We start from the raw sequence: 25,822 nt of genomic DNA on the forward strand, positions 1-25,822 counted from the left end.
GGTGTACCCTGCCTCTCACCCATAGTCAGCTGGGATAGGCTCCAGCTTGTCTTCGACCCTGCACAGGATAAGTGGTTACAGATAATGGATGATTTATGTTGAGATGAATCACGCCACCTCATCATTGATTGCTTTCCTATTCCAGTACACCCCAGCTAGTTTTTTTTTTTATTCCTTACATATTTCACAAAATGAGCTTAGATAAGAGTTAATAGATGAGATGAGATTTATAAACAGTATTGTTAATTACAGTTGAACAGTTGTATCCACAACATAGAGTATACTGTGTTAGTTACAGTGTTACATACAGTACAGGCATAACACACACACACACACACACACACACGCATATATAGAGGAGGAAGTAGACCTTAGCACCATAATGATAAGTAAACAGCAGAGTGTAAAGTCAGTTGACTCAATGCATTTGTTAAAAGTCTGACTAACAGTGAAATGCAGTCGCTCTACACTGCATTATACTCAACTGCTGACCTTGGCCCTACACCTTATGAAGCATTTTAAATTCAGTGATAAAACATTTTTAATTAGTTCAGGAAACTAACTTGAGCATGAGGACTAGTCAAATAGAAGAAAAAAAAAGAAATAAAAAAAAAAAAAGTTTTGCCACTTCTCATCTGAGTATTATGTGAGAAGTTTTATTGTGTTATAAAATATAAAAGTATCATATTTTAATACAGAAATCCTGTGATTTTATTGGTTTAGCAGGAGAAGAGGGTGGGGCATGTAGGGCTGAGGGTATTTCTAGCTGGCAAATTCACAAAAGCTGGATTACTTGAAGCTAAAACTCATACTTTGTTATTGAAAAGAAATATTATTTATGATAAAAATGATGGCTGTACAAGTTGTGGGTGACTGTTGTGAGCAGATACACACCTCTAGGGTTTGGTGGTGTTCAGTGTATTTGTCGAGGTGTTTTAACACGTTTGTAACAGAAGCTTTCACTCTGTAGCATTAATTATGTCACATCTGCATACTAGCTGTCCTCAGTGTGAGACTCTCTGGACTAAATACTGAGTTTAATACAGACACTGAGTTAATCAGCAATCATAAGATTAAGGGGGAAATAAAACACTATCCAGACACAGAGACATGAGCTCACATACAGCACTAGCACGCACGCGCGCACACTGCAGACTGTGGTATCTTGAGGTTGCATGATGCAGTGATTAAAGACATGGACGCTCATCTATGCTCCTGTCCTGAGGTTCATCTGTTTGTGATGGAGGTAAAAATCATCTGGGATCGTATCTGATGAGAACACACACACATTCACTAATTAGCATCTCATCATCCCAGTCCATAACTTTAGATTTTATGGCAAAACCTGAACTCAAAGATTTTATTAAAATTTCAGATTTCACATCAAATCATGTTCATCAGAAATACTTAATATTACAGTTGTAGAATTTTAAGTGAAAATCTAAAAAAGTGCAGAATTTTGGCCTGAACATTATACAAATAAATTTGCTTTCTTGCTCTGCTATAATCCTTACTCTTGTTAATCCTCAGCTAACATGTTTGCTTTCTAAAAAATATACGATTCTCATTTTTGAGATGCGTGGTCCATGAGTTCCCCATTAGCCATATTCGCCTCGGAGGTCCAGCGCAAATTTCACACACAAAAAAATGAACACTGGTATGAAGTATGTGCTAAGGAAAAGTAATTCAGCTTCGAGATGAAGTGATGACTGTTTTTAGCTCTGTGAAGTCCTTTCATCCAGTTTTAGAGACCATACAGTGTCAGGAACCTCAACAAATCTGTTTGGGGTGCTTTCACAGCTCTATAAAAGGTGTACAAGTTTATAAACTCCCTTGTTAACTACATTAGTAGCTCCAACTTGCACTAAGCTACACTGTTGCTATTCTATAAACAAAAAATATATATATTTTATGTGACTTATACAACAAAGCTTCACTATGGGGTCCTCACCGTTACATCGATAGTTCAGATTGGACCAGATAATGTTCTCCTGTGAGAAGCAGAAAACACCCAGACGTCCTCCTTTCATTGAGGTGTCAATCACCACACCGGAGTCCGCAACCAGAGCAGCGCCTTCATACAGACGCACTCTGAAAACAAACACACACAGTAAATCCCACAAACCCTACTGATCTAATTAACATGCCCCTGTCATGTTTTCAGTAATGTGCCTGGATCTTACAAATATGGTTTAATGAAAAACAACACAGCTGGTTCAGACTAACTTATCAAAACAGCTGGGTTATATAAAAGACAGCTTGAATTTATTGGAGGAATAAATAAAAATCCTCCTAACTGCATGAAATTCAGGCACCTGTGTAAGACGAGTCCAAATATGAGTAACTTTCCCAATATTACCACTGCTGTAACTTACTGCCTCTGAATATGAGGACATTAAAAAAAAAAAACCCTTGACAAATTTGTTGAACTTGTTGACTTGTCTGTTAGACTTGTTTATTGGACTTGTTCATTTGATATGGTGGACTTGTCTCTGATTTGCTTGTTAGACTTGTTTATTTCATATGCTTTTTTGGACTTGTTTATTGGACTCATTTTTCATATGTTCGTTGGACTAACAAGCAAATCAGAGACTAGTCCAACAAGCAAATCAAACAAGTCCAAAAAACATATGAAATAAACAAGTCTAACAAGCAAATCAGAGACAAGTCCACCATATCAAATGAACAAGTCCAATAAACAAGTCTAACAGACAAGTCAACAAGTTCAACAAATTTGTCGAGGTTTTTTTTTTTTTAACGTCCTCATATTCAGAGGCAGTAAGTTACAGCAGTGGTAACATTGGGAAAGTTACTCATACTTGGACTCGTCTTACACAGGTGCCTGAATTTCATGCAGTTAGGAGGATTTTTATTTATTCCTCCAATAAATTCAAGCTTGAAAGCTCTGGGTTGGGAGTGAGTTGCTGCACCAAGTGAAGGAGTTCAAGTAGCTCGGGGTCTTGTCCACGAGTGATAGTAAAATGGAGCGCGAGATGGGCAGGCAGATTGGGGTGGTGTCAGCAGTAATGCGGGCGTTGTACCAGACCATCGTGGTGAAGAGGGAGTTGGTCATGGTCATGAGCTTTGGGTAGTGACCAAAAGGATGAGATCGGGGATACAGGTGGCTGAAATAAGCTCTCTCTGAAGGGTAGCTGGGCTCACCCTTAGAGATAGGGTGAGGAGCTCAGACATCCGTAGGGATCTCGAAGTAGAGCTGCTGCTCCTTCATGTCGAAAGGAGTTAGCTGAGATGGTTCGAGCATCTGATTAGGATGCCTCCTGGGCACCTTCCTTTGGAGGTTTTCCAGGCACGTCCAACTGGGAGGAGACCTCAGGGTAGACCCAGAACACACTGGAGAGATTATATATCTCATCTGGCCTGGGAGCAGCTTGGGATAACCCCAGGAGGAACTGGAAAGTGCTGGGGAGAGGGACACCTGGAATACCCTGCTTAGCTTGCTGCCACCGCGACCCGACTTCAGATAAATGGAAGAAAATGGATGGATGGATGGATGGATGGATGGATAAGAAAAACAACACAGCTTGTCATGTTGCTGAAAACTCAGAAACTCATCTGCCTGAAAACTTTCCCGTGTCGGAAAACTTACTGATGGTTACAAAGCACTGACACTGGAGACTCCTTTCATGAATGTTAAATAAACCCCTTTTCAGAGAAAAATGTGCATTTTGTTCTTTGTTAAATAACAATAATCCTCAGGTTATGTGGTGCATCTGGTACACAAGTCCCGAATTTAGTGAAATTAGTTATTTGGATTTATGGATTATATGTCTATTTAATGGTGTTTTATGGTAAGACCAGTGCTACAATATTTTGTTTTCTGGAGTATATACACGAGTTTATGAGTAAGCATACACCTGAGTGGGGTCGTTGATGTCAGGACAGCTGTCACACACGTCTCCCACTCCATCGTCATCTCGGTCCGTCTGCATGGCATTGGGGATTTTTGGGCAGTTATCCAGCATGTTAGGGATTCCTGCAGAAAAATCACAGACATGAGAAAAGAGCTTTGTATAGATGAATTGTACACGTACAAAAGTGGTTCTTAATTTTCCTTTAGAAATAAGTGGTACTAAATAAAAGGTATAAATACTATGCACGCATCTGTACCCTCTGGAAAGGGGAAGGACACAAGGATTTGATGGAAGCAGTATGAACATGGTGCTAATATTTTCAAAGACTTGGTCATGCTGATGAGTGTATCACAGGGTGTGGCGCATATACCATCTCCATCGATGTCACTATCACAGCTGTCTCCCACGCCATTACCGTCCGTGTCCAACTGATCTCCATTAGGAACATTTGGACAGTTATCACACGCATCGCCATAGGAGTCGGTGTCTGAGTTCTGCTGGTCCTTATTGGGCACCAGACGACAATTATCCTGCACAAAACACCCTTTTAAAATCACTGATAATTAAAATTTCTTTGACTTCTATTACATTATATCAGCTTCATTAACACCTGCCAGTCCTGCGTGCTGTGGCGCGTACACCTGAAGACGCGCCCTGGGCTGCGCATGCGTTGAGCGGACTCCAGCGTGCGCACCGTTAACGACGCGCACCTGAACTCAGTTAAGGAGCTCTGTGCATCTATTTAAGGACCGTGCTGATGCCCGATCTATGTGAAGTATTATGTTACATGAGTGCGCATTAGGCAGCTGGGCCATAGAAGGTTCACGCTGCATGCTGCACGCTACACGCGTGTAAAGAAAAGTGGACAAACGTAGCATGACTTGCTCTGGGCCATAGAACGGCGTTCACGTTGCACGCTGCACACTTCACGCGTGAAGCGTGAAATGAACATGCACACTTTTTTCTAGGCGTGAAGACGGAAATTCCAGTCAATGCATGCGGTCACCGCCGCGCCAGCCAATCAGAACGGGTCTAGGGAGATAACTCTATGCTTTCAGGGGAAAACTTCAGAAAAAATATAATTGAATGGTATAATTGAAAAATAGTTCTTCATCGGGATTGTCAAGCAGATTATAGAATGTTCGGTGAAATTCACCACGGGTTTCTCTCAGAAGGAAGTGTTCTCGGCTCCAAATTCTGTTCCTTTTTCTCTTCCTCTGTCTCAGTAAAAGCAGAATGAGGCAATCGTCGTCATCCGAAGAGTCCGTATTGTTGGTTACTCGGTCAAAGTAGAACAGACGCAACACGTGAACATCCAAGCATGAAGTTTAATGGCCCAGGGTCCGGTTCTTCACGTGAACGTGTAGCGTGAACCTTCTATGGCCCAGCTGCCTTACCGAGTCTTTCTACCCATGGGTCTGATTTCCTGTTCCTTATTCCCGGTCTCACTTTGCCTCTGATATCCTGTTTGCGCCTCGCCCGACCCTTTGCCTGTTTCTCGTTTTTGATCTATCCTGCCGTTTTGGATTGTTTGCCACAGACTGTATTTTGACCAAGAAAACACTCTAAATCGCGTCATTAAGCATATATCACGTTTAAGGAACCTTCAGTCAAATGCAAAGAGAGTGATTAGCTTATCTGTTTGCGTCCTCCGGCACGCGCAGATTGAGCAGTTCGACATTCGTTTTTCTTCCGCAGTATACACGTCCGAGCCCGTTTTAAGTCCGCGGAAATCCAACGACTCCAGTCCGTACACTGTAAAAAAAAAAAAAATTATATATATATATATATATATATATATATATATATATATATATATATATATATATATATATATATATATTTGCTCAGTTTACTTGAAAAAGCAAGGCAACCCATATCAAGGGTTTTTTGGAGTAAACTCAACTAAGAAATCAAGAAATGTATTTAAGGGTTTTTCCAAGTATGCCCAACAAGAGGACAAAACTTGTTTAATCAATTAAATCAAAATATCTTCTTACTTGAAAAATCATTTTTACTAGCTATTTTTGTGACTTAAAAACTAAAGTTATGGTAAATGATTGTCACAACTTAGATTAAAAAGTAGGGGGAAAAAGTCAAATAGACAATTCATGTGCACAACCATTTCCTTTATTTTAAACACATACTAACAGTATGCAAAAAACATGCACTGGGGGTTTCAAACCAGGTAAAGTGGAAAGGCAACTGGGACATTCTTCCAAATGACTCTTCTTACTAAATTTGATCAAAACAGTTCCAACACATTTCACTGAATACGCTTTAAAAAAAAAAAACGCTTAAAAAACACCCATCACAGAGAGAGAGAGAGAGAGAGACTAGAACCTCAAAAGTGTATCTCAGGTTTTTGATTTGATCAAAATAGTCTCAAAACACACATTTTAGCACATACAGGACTTGTAAACATACAGGACTTGTAAACATAAGCAGTTACTGTATACACAGTGGTGTGACCTGTAGTATTTAGTTAATAAACCTTAAGCCATTAAACAATTAACAAGTAAAAATCCGTGTAAAACAATCAATTAACTATTCAACAAACTTTTCCGCCTCTTGCCCTCACCTGACTTGCAGCTCCGAGAGAGAGAGAGAAAAATGGACTTGCCACATTAGCGCAGACATTTCTGCATTTTACCTCGGAGTGATTGAGCTCGTGCAGAGCAGCAGTGTGCTCCCATGTCAAGGAAAACTTTCTGTAAAACCTCAAAAGTGTATCTCAGGTTTTTGGGGTATTCCATGTTGATGCAATACAGCAGGCCAAACAAGTATGCGACTGCTGAAGGAAGGTCCTTTATGCCCTGAACGATGACACTCTCTTCCAAAATCACGCCAATGTTGATGACCGTAGGTAGGGACGTAACGGATGCTACATCATCCTCGAAGACTGTCAGTATGGCAATTTTTACACCTTTGGTGTAATCCTCCTCTTCATCTGTGTCCTGAGTGTGCAAAGACAGAAGACATTACTGAATGTGTGAATGAAATTCACTGCTCCAAAAAATAAAGGGAACACCAAAACCATGCAATGCAACTCCAAGTCAATCATACTTCTGTGATACCAGCCAGTCCAGTTAGTAACAAAGCAACGCTCATTATGAATCCATTTTGTGCAAATTTAACAAGCAATGGGTAGAAAGTAGAGGTAATAACCAAAATACACCCCACACAGACCATTTCTCTTTTTTCATCCTTTCTGGCTGATTTTTTTTGGTCACGTGCATTGACAGTTTCACACCCTTGTAGGTACCACATGACAATCTCCTTCACCCACTGAATTTGCTTAGGTAGTGCTCCTCATCCAAGATGACACATTAATGTGTGCTGTGGCAAGAAGGTTTGCTGTGTCCCCCAGCACAGTGTCCAGAGCGTGGAGGAGATGCCAGGAGACATGCCAGTACACCAGGGGACGTGGAGGAGGCCATAGGACGGTTTACAACCCAGCAGCGGAATTGCTTTCTCCTTCCTTGTACCAGGTGGCATGGAAAGAGCACTGCCAGAGCCCTGCAAAATGAGCTTTGCAGGCTACTAATGTGCATGTAGATGCTCAAACGGTCAGAACCAGACTTCATGAGGAGGGTATGAGGGCCTGGTATCTACATGTGAGGCCTATGCTCACAGAGCGGCACTGTATGGAGCGATTTGCATAAACGAGAGAACATCAAAATCTACATTGCATTGGCGCCCTGTGCTCTTCACAAATGATGTTGCAGGCAGCATACCATTCTCCATGGCATCTCCTGACGTTGTCATGTCTGTCACATGTGTTCAGTGTGAACTGCTCTCATCTGTGAAGAGCACAGGGCACCAATGGTGAATGTGCCAATCTTGATGTTCTATGGTATACGCAAATCAATCCCTACGGTGCCACTCTGTAAGCATAGGAACCACGTGTGGACACCAGACCCTCATACCCTCCTCATGAAGTCTGTTTCTGACCATTTGAGCATCAACATGCAGATCAGTGGCCTGCAAACCTCTTTTTGCAGGGCTCTGGCAGTGATTTTTCTGTGCCACCTTGCACAAAGAAGGCGATAGCAATCCTGCTGCTGGGTTGTAAACCGTCCTATGGCCTCCTCCACGTCCCCTGATGTACTGGCATGTCTCCTGGCATCTCCTCCAAGCTCTGGACACTGTGCTGGGGGACAAAGCAAACCTTCTTGCCACAGTGCACATTGCCCAACATTATCACATGTTGAGAGTATCAGAGAATAAATTGATTCTTACCACACGTCTTGAAAAGATTTGATGCATCCTCCTTGAGGTAAATGGGCAATCCTTCCAAGGCCACTCTCCTCCTATGTTCTGCTATCGCCGTCACCTGGGCACACAGAGATACAGAATTTATTTAATGGCATGTCAGTGAATATTGTTATTCATTTAGGCCATGTCAGTAAACTGTGTTTAGTAGTAAGCAACTGGACTTCTGTTTGGAGCTTTAAAGTTGTTTCATTCATCCGAAAGGGTTCTTCAGTACTGGCTAGAAATGAAGATACCATTCGGATGTGAAGTGAAGCATCTTCCAGACCCAAAATGAAGTCCAGTTGTTTACAACTATGCTCTTTTGAACACTTAGTGGCATTAGCTGGTACCCCCCACTGAAGACCACCTGGCAGGGTATTAAAGCCAACTACATGAAGTATCCACTATCAAATTGGATGTTTTAAGAAATCCAGCATCAAAATATGATGGCTGTATTGGGTGTGAGGCAGCAATTCTAATTCTGTACACAACATAAATCTGGCCTCTGGTTCTTGGGTCATTGCAGAGATAATGTGACTTACAAGGTGAAATGAGTTATAGTGAAGTAGTAATAGAGTAATGTTAGAGGAGAGTATTCCACTTGGCATGAGCACCCCACCTGACATTCTGAATGTCAGGTGGGGTGCTCATGTCAAGTGGAATACTCTCCTCTAACATTACTCTATTACTACTTCACTACAACTAATTTCACCCCATCAGTCACATTATCTCTGCAATGACCCAAGAACCAGAGGCCAAATTTTCTGGGGATGTTAATGATATAATAGACTGACTTTTTTAGAGAGAGGCTCATTTCAAAATATAGCTTTTTTCTGTTATTCATTTTTTATATTTGAATATATCATAACTTGTACTATTCTCGGCGGCACGGTGGTGTAGTGGTTAGCGCTGTCGCCTCACAACAAGAAGGTCCTGGGTTCGAGCCCCGGGGCCGGCGAGGGCCTTTCTGTGTGGAGTTTGCATGTTCTCCCCGTGTCCGCGTGGGTTTCCTCCGGGTGCTCCGGTTTCCCCCACAGTCCAAAGACATGCAGGTTAGGTTAACTGGTGACTCTAAATTGACCGTAGGTGCGAATGTGAGTGTGAATGGTTGTCTGTGTCTATGTGTCAGCCCTGTGATGACCTGGTGACTTGTCCAGGGTGTACCCCGCCTTTCGCCCGTAGTCAGCTGGGATAGGCTCCAGCTTGCCTGCGACCCTGTAGAAGGATAAAGCGGCTAGAGATAATGAGATGAGATGAGATGAATGTACTATTCTCCTTGCTGTGTGTAATTTGTGGAGTCAGAAATGATTGGCACAAAAGCACTTTTGGTGCTTTACAGTCACTAAAAAGGCATACCAAGTTTGATTAAAATCTGTGACGGTCCGGCCCCAAAGTGTCTGATTTCACATGGAATGATCCATTTTGGACAAAGAAAACAGGTGGTTTGAGGGGGAAGTGAAGGAAGAGGACAAATTAAAAATAATCACTGACATGAATTGATTTTCTTACCTGTTCATCCAGAGGCGCGAGGAGTGCTCTGAACTCTGACTCCTTCTTACTTCTGTATAGCTTCAGCAATGCTGGGGCGAACTTCTCCAATGCTGACTGGAATGTGGCCATAAGATGAACTTTTGTAATGCGATGAAACTCCCTGCAGATCTGCACAAACAGGATAAACACTTTGATTAAAGATCTGAAATACACAGCCAGCACACTAGTATCCACATCTAACTCTAATATAGGTCATACAATACTCACCTCATCAGTCAGAAACATTGCTGGCCATCGTTCTTTAAATTCCTGGACAAGCGGCTGGACCTCAACTACTTCTCTACAGCGCAGAGAGAATGTAGAGTGCATTTTCTGCTGGATAAGAGAAGTGTCCATGTTTTTCTTCTTCATTTCCTCAATCATTTCCAACCTTTCTTCTTCCAGTGTTTCATTCGTTTGGCCCTCTGGATGGTCAGGGAGAAAGTTGATCTCTGCTCTTCTAGATTTCTTCAAGCTGAATTTTGCCACACCGTCTTCACCAGACCTTTTTCAATTGATAGCCACCTCAGACATCCCAGCTTGACGTAATTTGAAGCGGTAGTTGCCCACTTTAAACCAAAGACTTGTGAGCCAAGCATCCCAGCCTGAACTAGGTTGCTCTTCGGTGAGGCATGGGTGCTTCCGGACAAGGGCAATGACTACAGACTCGACCTCATTTCTTGTGGGATACGGCTTGACTTCAAATATCGCCTGCACAAGTTTGCTTAAGATTTCTGATTTCACATCTCTCGGCACATCCAGGGGGACTTTAGTTTGGTGGTAGCTGTCATTAGCTTTTTGAAGACGCAGTTCAACATCTATGGAGAACTTAGGCACTTCAAATGGAGAGGGCCAGTGGGTTGCATCTTTTAAATGCTTGCTGGTAGTCGGCGAGGTCATGGTGGAACTGGCAGCACTGCTATGACTTGCTGTGTCAAAAGATGACAGAGAGCCAGCATCAGAAGGATCAGTAGCAGTTATGATTTCCAAGGTGAACTCATCATCCGAAATGACTTTTAGCACTGCTTTTCCGTCTGGCAACTCGTTTATGTCATGCAAATTACAAAGTGCATTCCCAAAATCAGGATCTTCATATTGTATATCAAAACCATCTCTCAGTTCCAACTGGCTCTGGAGTATAGTCTTAAGATGGTCGACAGACTCAGGGAGACTGGGAAGGTTGATCCGCCTTGCCTTGTTGGGAGAGAGCAGCACACGCAACTGTATCATCTATGAGAAAGCAGAAAAAACAGAGGTATTAGTATCTCATCGTTTCATGTGTTATTGACTTACATTTTACAGACTTCTTAAGTGACACTGACATGTGTTTTTGTTAGTATCAGGGCATATTAAACTGCATAGTACTATGGACCAAAAATATATCTCCAGGTTTCAATTTCTGTAACCAACATCAATGCTTGAACAATTAAACTAGAAAGTTCCTCCAAATAAAATGTGCACATTACATTACAATGTAGGACCCTTACACATTGAATAACAAAATCAAAACATCAACTATGTGCAGGCTTTCAATAGTTTAAAAAAAAAAACCTTAAAACTATTAAAATCATGAAACTTAACTTCAGTAATCTGAAGTGAGTCAATTTTCTGACATTTCATTCTAATTACACATAAATATAACACTGAGGAAAAGTGAAGGTGGTTTCATATAGCACATCTTTTCTGCCTGTGCTTACTGTGAAAAGACAAATGATTACATATAAAAATGTCTATTCACACTGTGCACAACGCTCACTACTGTACAATATTAAATGCATCCTTACATGACTTCACAGAGTTAATTTACCAAAGGTGCTTAATGTAAAAGAAATACTTTTGGAGTAACAACATGACCCCCAACTTTGTAAGCAACCAATGGATGGAAATCATTCAACACCTCAAGGCCAAGGACACAAACATCATCATAGTTGCTCTCTTCAATTATGTATGACCGCAAATGGTCTGTGTACCATAGACCCCGAAGCCGCCGCCAGGCGCCGCTAAAACCGCCATTTAGAATTTGAGCCGCCGCCAGCCAATAATTTTGTAAGCCAATTTGAGCTGCTATCTAATAAAATTTGGCTGAGCCACTAAGAATTGTGTACATCAAATAATGGGTTTATCCACATCATGAGCTACAAGAAAAGTGACACAAACATGATCAACTGTACACACTAGTAGTAACACAATAGAGACGTATAGGCATACACTGTAGAGATTTAGAACTGATATCACAGCACAGAGAGCCACCACAAGCTTGCCGTTGTGACTACCTGTCTGGCTTCCCGCCCCTCACACCGTTACCACGATACACTGGGGAACCCGGGAACCCACCCAGAGCATCAATCGACTCCGATATCGACGAGATGGCTGCATTCTTTGCCGCTGCTGAGGGAAAGTGTAAAGGTATTTTTTTTTGTTTGTTTGTTTGTTTCACATACTTCGAGATTGATTAAAAAAAAAAAAAAAGTACTCCACCACTCTACTTTCATCATAGTAAGATAGCTGCCAGTCCTTCACTGGTCATTGCTAGTGAGAGTAGATAGCTAGATGCCTTCCTCGAACAATCCAGATTAGCTTATTATTAGCACTGAACTACAATCTTGCTAGATTTATATTTACAATGAAGTAAGAGACCAGGGGACCTGTGGTAATTTGCTATTTATTCCCCCCATTTGTTTGATCCGTTCGCCCGGATATATGCCACACAGTGACGTCCAGTATCAGCCATTTGTAGCCATAAACATTTTGGTGGCTGCAGCAGCCATTAAGGTTTTGGCTGAGTCAGCTAGCCAGCCAATAATTTCATCAGCCAGCCATTATCCTGAAAACAAACGGCTTCGGGGTCTAGTGTACCAGGATGTGACTTTCTTGCAAAGGTAAGAAACCTCTTTGTCAATTACAACACATTTCAAAATCTTGTAGAATTCAGGTAAGCCATCACAATGCCCTGCAGAAATAATCATACCTGATGAGTAGCAAATTCCATGCAGGCAAACATCATTACAGAGGGACACGGAATCTGTGTTTGTGTATTTTTGCTCAACTGCAGTCCTAAGGGATGCTTCCAAAGGACACGTTAAGAAAGGTTCAGCACTCTGTATGTACACAGACTGTTTAAATAGTGCACCACAGTCAAGATAAAAAGCCATCATTTCCTGATGCTTCACTGCAAGCGTAAGAAGCACATTTTTGAAATTATGGGTGTCATGCACCACACTTTTGAAGTAACTGTGCTTCGCTTCAAAGCGCATTGTCCACAAAGACACCAGCGGCCCAAAGCAGCGAATCAAATGGGGATAATGATCCACAAAGTGATGCTTAGGTCGAAAGGAAAAGTCAGGGAATGTGCCTGCAAGCAACTTCTTGTGGTCATTAATCAGACTCTCCATGTAACACAACGTTTCCTCTGAAAACGAGGCACAGACAGCCAACTCAACAATGACCTTCAAATCCATAAGAATTTCCCAAGCAGGGTCATGTTCTGGAATTCTGTGGCCAATCATCAGTGGGAGCAAACGTAGCAGAGCCCAATTTTCATGGCCGTTCCCACCTACTAAACCCTTCGCAAAGCATGACTTTGCTATGACCTTTGGTTTGTTACTTTTGTCAGAGTCTTTGTATGGAAAAGTCTTGATGTATCTGTTAAGCTCGTCATGTGAAAGAAAACCTTTGGCAATTAAAGACTGCAAACAAACAGCCAATTCTGTTGGTACGATCCCTTCGAAAAGTTCATGCAAGACATCGGGGGGAAATCCAGTGACTGGGTGAAAGTAGGACAACCGCTTGCTCAGAGGACATTCCATCTTCACACCCCAGACATTTTGCCTGCTACTACAACTCTGTAATTCCTCAACAAATGAGTTGTGTCCTTCAACTGTTCGTAACATGAAGTCCCTGCTCTTTGTGTTCTTGATTTCAGTCTTGCTAATCAAACAGAATCTGCAAAATTTCTCTGCATTGAAACTTTCCTGAAATCCTGCCAGACTATTTGCACCTAGATTATCTGCGCAAACACAAAAAACTGTCCCTTTCAAGTACTGTGCAAGGGCAGGGACAAAAACCCCTGTCTGCTCCAAATTGTGTAAGTCCTTTGTTAAAGGACTGAGAAATTTGTCAAAGCCAAATGTTGCTACATCAACACTTTTTCCCAGTGCAGCAAGCTGAATTGAATGAAGGTTAGATTGATACTTGGGTGGCAAGTTCAGTAGTACCCAGTACACAGCAACAATTTTGTGAACTTTCCTGGACGTACCTAATGGGTTGCACAACTCCAATTCATCCATGTATAGCCCCAGTGAAATGTAATCTCCTTCACTCAGTAGTTCATTATTTTTGTAATAATGACCATCTTGGAATGATTTCAGATATCCAGGAGTAGAATCATAATTGAACACCAACATGTCCAAAAAGTTAGCATTACTTAAAAGACTGGCAAGGGTATCCAACACAGACACATAAACAAAAGAATTGTTTTGTGTCCTGTCGTAAAGATACTCTGTTGGCATCAGAACTGAAAAGTGTTCTTTAAAGTACAAATTTCGCCTGTATGCTGTGGACAGACTACCTCGGTCTGATGTGGTGTAACTGAGAGGATTTGACTTGAATAGAACATCGGAAACTTCCCGTAGGATAGCTGCATCATTGTATATATTGTGCCTGATCAGTATTTCCTTAATTTCTTTCACAATATTGGCATTAGATAACTGCTGAATATCACACAGCTCTTTTATGATGATCTGAGTGGCATCTTTGGAGACATGCAGAACTGTTTGCATCGACAGAAATAAAGCTGCCAGTTTGTGCTCAAGAGTGTCACTTTCAAAATTCTCAACCTCACAATTTGACACCTCTATCTCTGGATTGTGAACAACAAAAGAGGAGGGGCCTTCATCCCCATCACCACAGTCACTGTAACAACTAGATCCTAATTCTGTATCAACATCACCTGTTTTACCTATGGTAGAAACGGCTGACTTTAGGTCTCTGGCTGTATGATTTTTGTGCTTCCTGCTTTTGTGATTGGCAAAGTTGGTGAACTTATTTGTTTTATAGGCACAGCCAACAAATGGACATGTTACAAGTTCACCACTCTTCAAATGTCTTCCGAGATGACTAAAAAATGCACTTAAACTGCAGACATCTTTGAAAGCACAATGCTCACAACTGAAATTTGATGTGGTGTGAATTGTATGGGTTTTTTTATGGTAGCGTGAAAGATGAGATTTTAGAGTACTTGATGAGCGGAAGGTGCACACACAGTCAGGATAGAGGCAAGGCCAATTCTTACCTTGATGACCCCCTGCGTGTCTCAGGCGATAATGTTTCAGCAGGGTCTGGACATCCGGGTGGATGAATTTACACACACTGCATTGCATCACGAAAAAACATGGGGAAACTAGTTAGTTTAATTAAGGCGGTTAAAACCCAACAATGAAGAATAAAAACAGATCTGACTATCAACAGAATCTGGAGCAAAACCATTCAAACAATTCAAATATAATACTTTTATAATTTAGAGTACAGTTTTGGCATTTTAAGTGTTTGGCAGTCGGAAAGCATTAGCAGGAAACACTGCCATCTTAAACATCACACATTGCACCTAGCCTCATTTCATGAATGTTAAAATAGCCTGCTTTTTGTTGATGAGGCTTATGTGAAGTAGGAAATGGATCGTAAGCTTGCTATACTTCTGTTATATTGGTATGGTGACCGAACCAAAATTGTTGTAATTATTATAATTAAAGTAACACTATTATTGTGCAAGCACACTCACTAAACTGCGAACCACGGGACGCACAAGCTTTCAATGGCGCCACATTTGCCTAAAATGCCCAGACATTAAGGTCAGGGGCGTGTTTAGCCTATTTTTGGGGGTGCTCAAGCACCCCCGAAAACAAGCTCAGCACCCCCTAGCTCAGCACCCTCAAAAACACTGTTTTTGGATGTAATTTTCAGAAATATGTGCCCTTGCGCACTGCGCAATGAATGTGTGCGCGGGCGTGTGTGTGTTCTTGAAGTCACCTGTTACGTGATAGTTCTATGAGCAGTAAAATACCTCTCCTCCTTGTGTCCCCTCTGATTGGGTTGCCTGTCCGCGCGAGTGCTTGCTACGACATGGTGTTTTTTGTTTTTTTTTTACTGGATTCCACGCCGATGAGGAACTCGAAGTAGCACCTCAGTATTACTGGCATAGCGAGATGTGAAGGTACGGACTGGAGTTACAATTGTTAAACACAACACAATAATATGCATAAATGCAATATTGATGTTCCCTGGTCTATGAACAGAATGATAAAAACGACATTTATCATCCATATCGAGATACTTTTGTGCAGAGCTGTACAAGTGCTACGGTGCTAGACCACCGTGTGTTAGTCAATTTTATTTAATGTAACATAGCGTTTACTAATGTAAACTAATGTAAAATCATAATAATACACACTATTATTACACAATAACACATTAACAATTACCACTGTTCAAAATGAATAGCTCCAACATTACAAATGCAGTAGTAGGTCTTGTTTAGTTAAAAATATAACGTAAATATTTGTGTCAGTGGTTGTAAATGTGTAGATATCATAGTTTATTGGGTCAGCTTCTGTTAAAACATTGCATAAGTCTAGTCTTGTCTAGTCTAGTCTTCTTGTCTAGTTAAGTCTAGTCTAAATGCGGAATAAACGTGGAAACACTGTCGTTCAAGCCAGGTGCCTCTGTCAGCTCTGGGGGCTAAGCACCCCCAAAGATCAGATGCTAGAATCGCCCCTGATTAAGGTCCTGACTAACGTCGGTGAAATAAACAAGTAGTCGGTCTCCATTGTGATAGAACAAACAAGCATTTATGTGCCACCTTTTCCTGCTCTAACAGTAGAACCTAGACATAATACGAGTCCCGTTCGTTTATGCTTTTCTAATTTAGACTGAGGCCAACGTTAATCAAGCTAACGTCGAGGGGGGGAGACCTTCCACGCTAACGACAAGTGCAACCCACGTTTTCAATTAGCCACCTAGAGCCTTCAACAGACCCTTTTGCAGCAGGCAATATAACAGTTGTTTGAATCAACATGAATAAAGTGAAATTACAACTGAACATAGATGCCCTCCTACACATCAATAGTCAATATATCAATAAGCCTCATCAACAGAAAGCAGGCTTTTAACATTCATAAACTGAGGTAAAACTAGCCGGTCATTTCAGAACGGACTGTACAAGGATATAGGCTAGATAAGTTTTGTACTTCACATAAAACAGGTGCAATGTTGATTAGTTTATCGATTATTTTTGAGTGGTAAAAGATTAACCTTCGTTCCTGATGATGACGTGAGGGATGAGCTTCTGAATTTGATCCACTTCCAAAAGCGTGCGTGGAGTGCTGTCTCTAGTGCCCCTCGAGCCGCTTCGGACATTATCAGCCCCTGTGGCTCGGGGAAACCCCGTTGCGTGCCCCGTTTTTTCCAGACAAGTTGAGCTCACTTAGTTATAGAAGTCTCCAGATGAATACATTCAGAACTTGATATGACTTCTTATTGCGAGTTAATAGTGTTTTCTTGTCATCTTAGTTCTGTTTACTCATATCAACGTGTGGGCAGAAAAAAATGAAGTTCTATTTTTTTTACAGTGTACGGTAATAAGTCCGTTTCGAAAGTTCACAGACGAGCTCAGGTAGTTCGGATAAGTGAACGTTTGCCCACACAACTTCGTGCAGGCTGTGCTTGGGGATTAAAGGAGGCTGCAGACAGAGCAGGTTGAATTGGCTGCAGATCCGCCTGAACTTACTTGCAGGTCGAGTTTGACTATCACGCCCTCCAGGGCCCTGTACTACGAACGGAGGTTAACCTACCCAGAAGTAACCCAGGGTTCCCCCGCTAAACCGGGGTTGACAAAGCCTGGTTATCTTGTTTGGGGTTAAACGGTACTACGACGCCAGTTATGAAGTTGATTTGTTGAACCTGGTTTAACCTAATCAGGGTTAATGCGCGTTCACGTTAAAGGGGAGGTTATCAGCGCAAATCCCCACTGTTCACAATGGCACGGCCGCCGCACTTCACGGAGGAAGAATGCGCTGTCAGAATGCAAAGCTACGAGGAGTTCAAAACAACATTAAGAGCAAAATCTAACACAGCGGCTGCCAATAAGGAGCAGCAAGCATGTTGGCAACGAATTGCCGATCGGGTAAATGCGCAAGTACATTCTCCCTTCTACATGTTCCAGAACAGAAGTATAGGGTGAGAGAAGCTTCATGATCAATCACAAGTCACAGAAAATGGTCCTTCGACGTGGCCCCAGTCATATATAGCTTGTTTAATGTCCGAAAAATCCTGAATAAAATTTGGTATGGTAAATTCATGGAGTAGCCTACTTAAGCTGATATGTGCACAGTCACATGAATTAGGATGACTGACTGTTCAGTCCCTTTGACTAAGTTGGTGTCGGTCCTGTGAACATTTCAGAGGCAACAGCAGCGCCAAACGCACCTGGCAACAGGTGAAAATGAAATATAAAAACATCATTCATAATGGTGTGTGTGCGTGCAAGCAAGCATTCATTTGCCTTTTATTTATTCAAGTTTTATCTGTTTGCCTAATAGTTCAAATTGTTTTGTATATAGTTTATAATGTTGTTGTGATATTAATGATAATATTGTGGGAAAACTACTTTGCATTTAATTTATTCTATCGTCATTTTGTTTGTTCTATTTTTGTGTATTTTATTTATTTGTTTGTCTAGTTGTATCTATTTTTCTAATTTTTTGCATTAATAGTTTGTTTTTCCTATTAAAATAATCTTTTCTTGTTATAACTATTTCTGACTATTTAGTTGTATCTTTTATTACAATTTCAATATTTTTAATATAGAAAGTGTTTTTTTCTATTAAAATGTTCTTGTGTGATAACTAGTTCTTGTTATATTTATTGTAGTTGTATCTATTTTGTATCTCAGACTTAAATATTTCTGTAAAACAAGTGTTTTTCTATAAAATATCCTTGCGTTCTTGGTAATTCTTGAGTGTTTTTTTTTTTTTTTTTTTTACAGAAAAGCCGTTCTGCATGGACATTCATTGAAGCCCTCATTGTTTTTTAATGATTATTTATGAGTGTTTAGGGGTTACAATAATGTAAGTCTAGGTTGCTTTATATAAAAGGTATGTCCAGAAATATTGATGTCACTGTCTAAGCAGAGGGATCTGGCTTCTTTAGACGCTGTCTTCTTAAAACTGAATAAATATTTAAAAAGAGCCAAATGAGCCAGTCTTTTAAACGGCTCTTTTCAAAGAACGGATCACAAAGATGCGGATCCCATCAAAGAGCCATAAATCCCATCTCTAATCTGCGCTCCGATATCGCACGGGTCATCCAGGTACGCTGGCATTGTCTCTAGAGGAAATGTCGGTGGAGAGGTGGTGTTTAAAAAGGGTGTGGTTAATCGGAAACCTCGGGTTAACCAAGAACATAACCTGAGACGAGCAGGTTTGAGATGCAGCGTAAGTTGCCATGGCAGCATACCTCGGTTTGAACATAGCCAACTTTCGTAGTAGCCTATGGGTTAATCGGGAAGTTACGCTGCACGTGATCAAGTTACTCTCGAAGTTACCCTGGTAAGCCAGAAAACCCGCTTCGTAGTACAGGGCCCAGGAATCACGTTTGAGCCAAGTTAGTTACTGATGGATGATCAATCTTTTAATTACGTAATCCATAAAATCCACTTCATTTATCTTTCATCCACCGTCAAACTGACAGTACAAACACAACAACACACAATCAATAGAGAAATCATAAACCCAGATACAACTATATATATATCAAAGACAAAGAAACAAACATACCTCGCTGGCTGCATATAACTGAAGAGGGAATGAGACTTAAAGCTTAAAACACATCAAACATTTCAAACTAGCCCGCGGCTTGTAACATGGCCGCGAGCATAGTCAATTCCAATCACCTGGGCGAGTGGTACGGCACCTAATAATGTCCGTGTGCAACACCTGACATCGCCTGACCCAGCATAAATATCAAATTAAACACAAACATTCTTGGACATTACAAACATAATATTTAATAGAAAAAAAACAAACAAACTCTGACAGTTACATATAGTGTCTGGGGACAGGTCCCCCCCACCCTTTGCACGAAATGGCTTAGTCCGCTTTCACCGGGCTTTTTAACTCGGCGCATCACTGCGCGTTGTAGGCTATCTGTGCTATGGAAGATGACGCACAAGAAAGCAAAATCCAGTTTTCAGAAACGAAAAGAGAGGCAGGAAAGAGACAAGAAAAGAAGTGAGGGAAAGCAACTGCTCACAAACTTCTTTCCCAAGAAAAGTGAGTCCAAGTGTGAAAGCAAATAGCCTACATTAACCCGTGGTTATAAATGCTTCAATACCACCGCGATTGTCAGTGCTAAAAACTGCACGACACACAACCTGGAAATGGCATTTTTCTTTTATGTAATAAATAAGCTACTTGATAAAAATCTGTTCTCTTCAGCCCAATGCAAAGGTGCTCAATTTTCATGCAGGTCTATTATGTTTGGTGACCTTTGGTGGCATTTGCTGTTACAACTTTTTTAATCATTCTGCAAATAAAACAAAGATTCAGTGAAGTGTGATTTAGGTTTTTTTTTATTCATTTAAGAGTTGTTAGATTAATGTGTGGCTACATAACTGACTGGACTGGTAGTACGACCTTGTTAGATACTTTCAGCATTGTTAACTGCTGAGTTTTTTGGGGGGCCCATGGCCACTGATCACTCAAAGAAATGAAACCTGCATGTTGCTGGAGTTAAATAACTAGTTTATGTTAAATGTATTAAATATTGTCGTGTTTAACGATTAAATCAAGTGAGTTTTGTTTTAATAACCTAACAGTATTGGTTTTTGATTATTAGACCTTATTGAGTTGGATTTATGTAATACAGTTGATTAAACTGCATTAAGGTTGTCCCAATGCGCTCTCCGTACTTTCTTGCACATGCTCAGTAAGGCAGACGGGGGGAGCAACGGCCATTTTTGTAGAATTCCCGCGCATGGTTCGGCTTGATGCAGATCAGTGTGAAGACATACAGTAATGGTTTTCTTGGTTATCTGGTAAATTTTAATCCATCATCGATCTATTTCCTGGTAAGTTCAGTATGTGGTTTTTTTTTTTTAAACAATATTGAAAGAAGCAGTGCATGTTCTACATTAGGCAAGGTACATTTGTGTGTAATTTTGGTTTTGTGGCGGATGGTGGCTGTTAAACAAGGATTAGCCTAAGCATGATTTATTAAACACAAGTCGTTTGGCATCCTAATTAACATCGCCGTTGGCTGTTCACAACGAGTGTAGGAATTCTACAAAAACGTTTTTAGTAGATAAATAAATAAAGTGTCATGCAGACACGAACATGTGTGCGCTGGCTCAGTGTTAACGGATGCTTTCCGAATATTTGCTCTAAGCCTTTATTTTTAGGCTGTCATCGGGCTGAATGTACGGGTGTCCGTAACAGATTTTTGTTTGCACAATAACTTTTGTAATGGTGGCCGGATTTTTTACTTTTTCCCGCTAAAACTTAGGGGAGGCTACATGAACCGATTAGCTTTTGGAAGCCAGCATTGCCTGATGAGATGGCCACGCTTGACCGATGGTCGAGGAATCCTGGTCAATCAGTCAAACTTTTTTGGTTGTTGGTTAAAAAAAGTAACCTGTAAATATTAACAGTAGAGTAAATGCTGCAAGATTACAGTTCACCATCTCATTCGATGATTTTTTCGAGAGAAGTGAACAAATTGTTCATCACACACAACTATTCACAACTTGTCTGTACTAAAGCAATATAATTATTTAGCGAGGGTGCTGGCAGCAGATGGCACTGGCATTGGAACGTTTACGAGAAGTAATGTCACAGGGTAGCGCAGGCGACAGCATGAAGCCTGAAAAGAAAGTTTTCTTGGTTTAGGATTTTCTAGGTTGCACGATCATAAACGGCAACATGTAAGGTAATGATGATCATCATCTTGCTTTATAAATAAGCCGAGACTGCACTACCGCCGTCTGAAATGAAATGAGCCACGATAATGTTTCAAACAAGATTCTGATGCTAATCCTTGACGCATTCGTTTTCAACGCTAGCATTCTCTTTCTCTCTTGCATGTAGTGTTCTAATGTTTTTTGTTTCATTATTTTAAAGGTAACGATCATACTTGACTGTTATTTGAACCGGACATTGACTCTCATTTAAGTATTCCAATCCTTCAGGTAACCATTGGTCCCAGAAAAGTTGGAGACCCCTGCTTTATATTGAATCTTTTTTTTTTTAAATTCTCCCCCCCCCCGAATCCCAGTGTTCAGATGTGCAGAGAATGTGTCCTCAAAGGGCTATGCATCTACCAAAATGAACAGCCTGAAAGCCTAGTAAGGACCTACCTGGTAAGCTGTAATTAAGGCTACATCCACACAACAACGGCAACGAGATTTAAAAAGTGTCCACATGGGCAACGGATCAGTAAAATATCAGGTACATATGGCAACGCAACGCTTGCTGAAAACGATGCAATACACATGCCACACCTCTAGGTGCGCTGTAAGACGGTCCCATCGGAGACACAGAACAATAGAAGAAGTAAGGATGTATGCACATAAACTATTATGTGCAAGACTTCATATTAGCCACAAAGTCAGAAAAATCTGTTCGTAAAATTGTTATAATGACCAAATACAATGAAAACTATTTTTCCAGTCTCACCTGTGAAAGGTAATCCCATGTGATCTCGTTTGGACGGCAAACCTGTTGGTACAGTTAAACGCAGCACATGAATGAGGCATCTTTATTCTCCGCTTTGCCCCATCCAATATGGCGGCGAGGATGACCCATGATTCTATGCGGAAAGCGGCGTCTTTAATGGTCCGGAATAAACTGAATGCTACACGTTCATCTCATCTCATTATCTCTAGACGCTTTATCCTGTTCTACAGGGTCGCAGGCAAGCTGGAGCCTATCCCAGCTGACTACGGGCAAAAGGCGGGGTACACCCTGGACAAGTCACCAGGTCATCACAGGGCCGACACATATGGCCCTTTTCCACTACCCTTTTCCAGCTCACTTCAGCTCGCTTCAACTCACTTCAGCCCGACACGGCTCGCGTTTCGACTACCAAAAACCAGCACGACTCAGCTCGTTTCAGCCCTGCTTAGCCCCTAAAACTCGCACCGTTTTGGAGTGGGGCTGAAGCGAGCCAAACCGTGCCGACTGAGGTTGGGGGCGTGAGCAGACACTCCCCTGTGCACTGATTGGTGAGGAGGAGTGTCCTCACATGCCCACACACGCCCCGCGAGCGCGCTGGGATCTGTAAACACCGCAAACCCGGAAGGAGAATAATTATGAATTACGAGAATTTCTGAAGCCTTATGCGCCTCGCCTCATCTATACGCTCTTGCCAGTATCTGTCCGCGTTGTCGGTGACAACAAGCCACAGCACCAAGACCAGCAACACTAACGACTCCATGTCCTCCATGTTTATTGTTTACTATTCGGGTCGTGAGACTACTGCTTAAAAGATCACTGAATCAGTGACATAATACAGAGCATCGTGGACGAGTTCGCGGAGCGCAAGGCTCGTCGTATGCCCTTCAAATAATGCGCGCAGTAGGCTATTGATGTTTTATTATGAGCCATGTACAGTATGTCGCCGAATGTTTTTTTTGTTTGAGTTACATGTTCGTTTGAAGGACTTAATGTACAAAATAACATAGTTGCACCCCGGAGTGTTGAAATTGGTAAACACAGTGCATTCAGTGAGGTTTGCACCACCCTCCTTTTATTTCTGACTCTTCCTGTCACCGTTGCAACCTCTGAGCGCTCATTCGTATGCCCTTCAAATAATGTGCGCAGTATAGGCTATTGATGTTTTATTATGAGCCATGTACAGTATCCTAATGTTTTTTTGTTTCTGAGTTACATGTTCGTTTGAAGGACTTGATGTACTAAATAACATAGTTGCACCCGGTAGTGTTGAAATTGGTAAACACCGCAGTTGCGGACATTTTGTAGCCTAAAATGATGTTATGATAAGCTTTAATAAAGGGCCCGGTCATTTGCCCCGCCCCCGGCCCGGCTCTGACTTGTTCCGCCACTGTCACTGATGTCACTGTTTGCGCTGCTTAACGACATCACATGACGTCCACCCACTTTCGCTAACTCCACCCAATGTGTCCACCCACTTCCAGCCAGCACGGTTCAGCGCGGTTGTAGTCGAAATGCAACTCCAACAGCCCCGCTCAGCCCGACTCAGCTCGACTCGGCACGGCACGGCTCAGCCGCATTTGTAGTGGAAAAGCGGCATTAGACACAGACAACCATTCACACTCACATTCACACCTACAGTCAATTTAGAGTCACCAGTTAACCTAACCTGCATGTCTTTGGACTGTGGGGGAAACTGGAGCACCCGGAAGAAACCCACGCAGACACGGGGAGAACATGCAAACTCCACACAGAAAGGCCCTCGCCGGCCACGGGGATCGAACCCAGGACCTTCTTGCTGTGAGGCGACAGCGCTAACCACTACACCACCGTGCCGCCCATGCTACACGTTGATGGATTAATTTGTTCTTCTACGCCCTTTTTGAGGAATGTATTGTAGGACTTAAACCAACATCTGAAGAGGTGAGATCACTCCTTTTTTTCCCTATTTTTGCTGGCGGGATTGACTCTGCCCTAAGGGCTACTCTCTCTCTCTCTCTCTCTCTCTCTCTCTCTCTCTGCACCATTACACAATAAATGTTCATAGTGAAAATATTTTGTAAGCGCGTTTCATGAACCAAGTTATAGGATTTGTTGACCACTCGCATCGAGTTCGTTACACTTCTACCCGGTGTGAAGCACATGTGGTTGTGACGTCATCGTAAACAAATCCGTTCTACTCATCCAGACGACTTCGCAACGGCGCCGTTGCCAGATCTTTCCACTCTGGAACCCGTTCTCAAAAGATTTCGTTTTGGGGCACCCAAAACGCCGGTGCCGTGTGGACACCAGGCCGAAACGGTAAACAATTTTATCAGATTCACCTGAATCCGTTGCTGTGTGGACAGGGCCTAAGAGTATGGACCTTACCTTAGTAATGGTCACTGATATTAACGTACTACTTTTTGCCAGATTGAAATTGAGGCTACGGTGGAGGAAATGACTATTTGATCCCCTGCTGATTTTGTTAGTTTGTACAGGTGCAGGTCATATAATTAGAATATCATGAAAAAGTTGAATATTCTTTGTCACTGATTTCAGAAAGTAAAACCCATCTATTGTATAGATTTGTTACACATGGAGTCAAACATTGCAAGCCTTAATTTCTTGATGTTTTATGATGGTGGCTCACAGATGATGAAAATGCAAAATTTAGCATCTCAGAAAATAAGAATACTACAGAGGATCAGTAATTAATTTAAGCAGAAAATGTTGAGCTTCTGAAAAGTATTCTCATTTCTATGTGGTCAGCACTTGGTTGAACCTCCTTTTATATGTTATAACTGCATCGATGATCAGCCTGTGGGCACTGTTCAGGTATAGTGGATGTCCTGGATGCTTTAATTGCATGCTTGTGGTCATCTGCATTTTTGGCTCTGATGTCTCATTTTCCTCTTAATAATACCCCACACATTCTCTATAGGGTTCTGATCAGGAGAGTTTGCTGGCCAGTGAAATTAACATAATATTTCAGAAGCCTTTAAACATTTTCTGTTTAAAACACCCTTTATTATTGATCCTCTGCAGTGTTATTTTCTGGGACACTAATTTTTGGTTTTTCAACATCTATGAGCCAAATATCAAGAAATAATTGCAAAGAATATTTCATTCAGTGTGTAACACATCTATACAATAGCTGGACTTGAAATGAGGGACAAAAAAAAAAATCAACTTTCATGATATTCTAATTATAATACCAGCACCTGTATACTGACTAACAAGTGAACTCTGTAATTGGAATGGTTTGTTTATTTTAAGTGTGAGCGAAAACCAATTGTATGTTTCATTATCATTGTCAGGATGTTGATCCTGAGGCAACCCGTGGGATGGAGGCCATCATGGGGATCTATGTCATAAAACATGAGGGAGCAGAGCCCGACGAGGATCCTGAAGATGTTGGAATTGTCATAGAAGGGGTGGAAGTTCTGCACGGTCTGAGGAACA

The 25,822-nt window shown here is 41.6% G+C and overlaps 1 protein-coding gene across 1 annotated transcript; it reads right to left on the minus strand.

Annotated features, from left to right (window-relative positions):
- Positions 1-363: 363 nt before the first annotated feature.
- LOC132870379 (thrombospondin-3b-like) lies at positions 364-4,287 on the minus strand. Its single transcript, XM_060904019.1, has 3 exons — positions 3,876-4,287; positions 1,952-2,091; positions 364-1,269 (listed from the first exon to the last, which is right to left on the minus strand). Exons 1-3 carry the CDS (start codon positions 4,013-4,015, stop codon positions 1,208-1,210), a joined length of 342 nt encoding a protein of 113 aa, XP_060760002.1. The 5' UTR covers positions 4,016-4,287; the 3' UTR covers positions 364-1,207.
- Positions 4,288-25,822: the final 21,535 nt, after the last annotated feature.

The sequence above is a fragment of the Neoarius graeffei genome, chromosome 22 (assembly GCF_027579695.1).
Source record: "Neoarius graeffei isolate fNeoGra1 chromosome 22, fNeoGra1.pri, whole genome shotgun sequence".
In the NCBI taxonomy this organism is placed as follows: domain Eukaryota; kingdom Metazoa; phylum Chordata; class Actinopteri; order Siluriformes; family Ariidae; genus Neoarius; species Neoarius graeffei.